The sequence below is a fragment of the Piliocolobus tephrosceles genome, unplaced genomic scaffold (genome assembly GCF_002776525.5).
Source record: "Piliocolobus tephrosceles isolate RC106 unplaced genomic scaffold, ASM277652v3 unscaffolded_28222, whole genome shotgun sequence".
Classification (NCBI taxonomy): Eukaryota; Metazoa; Chordata; class Mammalia; order Primates; family Cercopithecidae; genus Piliocolobus; species Piliocolobus tephrosceles.
The window spans coordinates 3926-7215 of record NW_022311224.1 but is presented as its reverse complement, the minus strand read 5'-3'; the positions used below and the strand labels follow the sequence as shown (position 1 = coordinate 7215).

General features: G+C 49.1%; 1 protein-coding gene across 1 annotated transcript; it reads right to left on the bottom strand.

Moving 5' to 3' along the window:
* Positions 1–1409: 1409 nt before the first annotated feature.
* LOC111534545 (acetylserotonin O-methyltransferase) lies at positions 1410–2967 on the bottom strand (the record flags this gene model as incomplete). Its single annotated transcript, XM_026451219.1, has 2 exons — positions 1410–1621; positions 2845–2967. Coding segments are annotated over 2 exons (335 nt in total), but the record flags the coding sequence as incomplete, so codon positions are not given.
* Between the last annotated feature and the right edge of the window lie 323 nt (positions 2968–3290).

Here is a 3290-nt window from a genome sequence, read left to right as displayed (position 1 = left end):
GAAAGAAAGAAAGAAAGAAAGAAAGAAAGAAAGAAAGAAAGAAAGAAGAAAGAAAGAGAGAGAGAAAGAGAGGGAAGGAAGGAAGGAGAAGAAATAAGAGGAAAAAATAGATTTTGGTACACTATGATCTCAATTAACTCACCAGGACTTGGGATTTAAGGACAAGAGGGAAAAATAATCCCAAATAAATACACCTTCCCACTCCCAGGAACCCCAGCCCAGTGGCATGAGTGAAAAAGAACTTTGGGCGGGTGGGAAGGAATTAGCATCTGTCTGAATGCTCTGCCTTGGGAAAGAAAAGCTGGTATCATGGACACCTTCTGGAACCACCTGGCTCCTGAACTTGGAAGAGGAGCCCCTGAGGTTCTCACGGTGAATGGAGAGGTCAGACAGCCATCATCCCGAGAATGTACATTCGCCACAAGTCCATGGAGCGGGTGATCACCAGTTGCCATTCCCACAACGGACATAAGCAAGTGTTTCGAAAGAGGTCAGACTTCAGCCTGAACATTTGGAAATTAGACCATTTAGTTTATGAGAACTCCCCAATCGAGAATTAACATGTCCCTGAGTCTCTTTTCTTCCTGTTTAATCTAATTTTAAAAGGTGTCATGCAACTCTGCAAATATTCCTGAATCATTCGCTCTCTCTTCTGTGAAAGAGGTCTTTTTAAACAGATGAGACATTGCAAAAAGAAACAGATTCTTTTGTGCTTTTTCAAACTTAAAATTTGAAATGTACACACCATTCCTTACTGTTTTCTGCAGATGAGTTTGCTAGGACCACCAGAGATAATGACCCAAAACTTGGGGCTGAAGAAGAAGGAATTTATACTCTCCCAGTGCTGGCTGGGCGCACTGGCTCACACATACAATCGCTGGGCGCGATCTCGGTTCACTGCAAGCTCCACCTTCCGGGATCATGCCATTCTCCTGCCTCAGCCTCCTGAGTAGCTGGGACTACAGGCGCCCACCACCGCGCCCGGCTACTTTTTTTTGTATTTTTAGTAGAGACGAGGTTTCACTGTGGTCTTGAACTCCTGACCTTGTGATCCGCCCGCCTCGGCCTCCCAAAGTGCTGGGATTACAGGCGTGAGCCACCGCGCCCAGCCTCAGGATGAAGCTTCTAACAGACACCCCTCAAAGTGAACACTGGAGCTCCACCTCAAAGCATGAAGAGGACCCAAATTTTGCCTACGGTCAATGTCAAAGCTGAGCTCACATCCCCATCAGTCTGGTCCTCAGTAAAGCCCGGGAAATAATCTACAAAGTAGAGGCGGTCCAAACCTGTCCATAGAAACCTCCAGTCACTTATCGTGTGAACACCAAGAACAAGAAGCCACGGGAGATACATCTCTTTATTATTATGTTTTGTGAGCTTTGACAGTAGTTCCAGATCACAAGAAAAAGTTATTTCCTGACTAAAATGGCATCATAAATGGCTCCTGTTTTCTTAAACTGGAAGTCTCTGAAGCCAGCAGAAGAGAGGAGCATGTGGTAGTGGGTGGGGGTCCTCTCCTGCCCTTCCGTCTGCACAAGCATGTTCAGAGAGTAGAGCTGCGTGAGCAGAGGACCCCGCCTGTCTTCATCCAGGAGGCTTTCGATTACCAGAATGCCACCACCTAGAAAGGGAGGGGCACAGTCCACATCACACACACGGACTGTGCCAAAGTCCCAGTGAACCATAAGGACAGCCAAACCTCATAGGATAGTCGGGGCACTGTCTCCATCACACACGCAGAGGCTGCGCCCAGGTCTTTATGGAATATCACAGAATAGATGGACCTCACAGAAGAGACAGCAGGGACACTGTCCCCTTCACACACACAGAGGCTGTGCCCACGTCTTCATGAACCATCAGGATGGGTGGACCTCACAGGAGAACTGGGACGCTGTCCCCTTCACACATACAGAGGCTGTGCCCACATCCTCATGGACCATCAGGATGGGTGGACCTCACAGGAGAGCTGGGACACTGGCCCCTTCACACACACACAGGCTGTGCCCACATCCTCATGGACCATCAGGACGGGTGGACCTCACAGGAGAACTGGGACGCTGTCCCCTTCACACACACACAGGCTGTGCCCACATCCTCATGAACCATCAGGATGGGTGGACCTCACAGGAGAACTGGGACACTATCTCCAACACACACACAGGGGCTGTACCCACATCCTCATGAACCATTAGGATGAGTGGACCTCACAGGAGAACTGGGACACTGTCCCCAACATACACACACAGAGGCTGTGCCCACATTCTCATGGACCATCAGGATGGGTGGACCTCACAGGAGAACTGGGACACTGTCTCCAACACACACACAGGGGCTGTACCCACGTCCTCATGAACCATTAGGATGAGTGGACCTCACAGGAGAACTGGGACACTGTCCCCTTCATACACACAGAGGCTGTGCCTACATTCTCATGAACCATCAGGATGGGCGGACCTCACAGGAGAGCTGGGACACTGTGTCTAACACACACACAGAGGCTGTGCCCACGTCCTCATGGACCATCAGGATGGGTGGACCTCAGAAGTCAGTGAGGCACTGTCCTCATGACACACACAAATACTAGCCTAATTCTGAAACAGTTTCACCAAAATGAGACCGCTGAAGTTTCAGAGGACGTTTCACTTTTTCCATCTTTATGTGGTTTTATCAGTAGAAGAGAAATTAGGACCCTATTCCTTGTAGGTAGTTATCTAAAAGGAAAGCCATTTGACAAGATGTCTACACTTACCTGTGGGATGATTTCAGTGCCTGCCTTCTAAATGTGACTCATGTAGTTCTGCTCCGAGTCACAAGCACAGCTGAAATGCAAACCCCACAGCTTACCTGGCTTGCAAGTATGGTAGACCCTCTCCAGCAAGTGTGAACACTTTCCATCTGCCCAGTCATGGAGGATCCTGGCCAGGATGTACAGATCTGCTTCCGGAAGAGGGTCTTTAAAGAAATCCCCTGGAACACAGGGCAACAGAACAGGCACCCTGAGGTCAGCCTGCAATCCAATCTCATTTGACTAACCCTATTTCAGGTACAAAAGGTCACCGGGATGGGTCATACCTTTCCCAGGTCTTCCAGGCTAGTGAACTGCAGATCTAGCCTTGAAAAACAAAAAGTCTCAGGAGAAAGATAAGAAAATACTGAATGATATGTGTCTCCAACACACACACACAGAGGCTGTGCCCATGTCCTCATGAACCATCAGGATGGGTGGACCTCACAGGACATCACAGGACAACTGGGACGCTGTCTCCAACACACACACAGAGGCTGTGTCC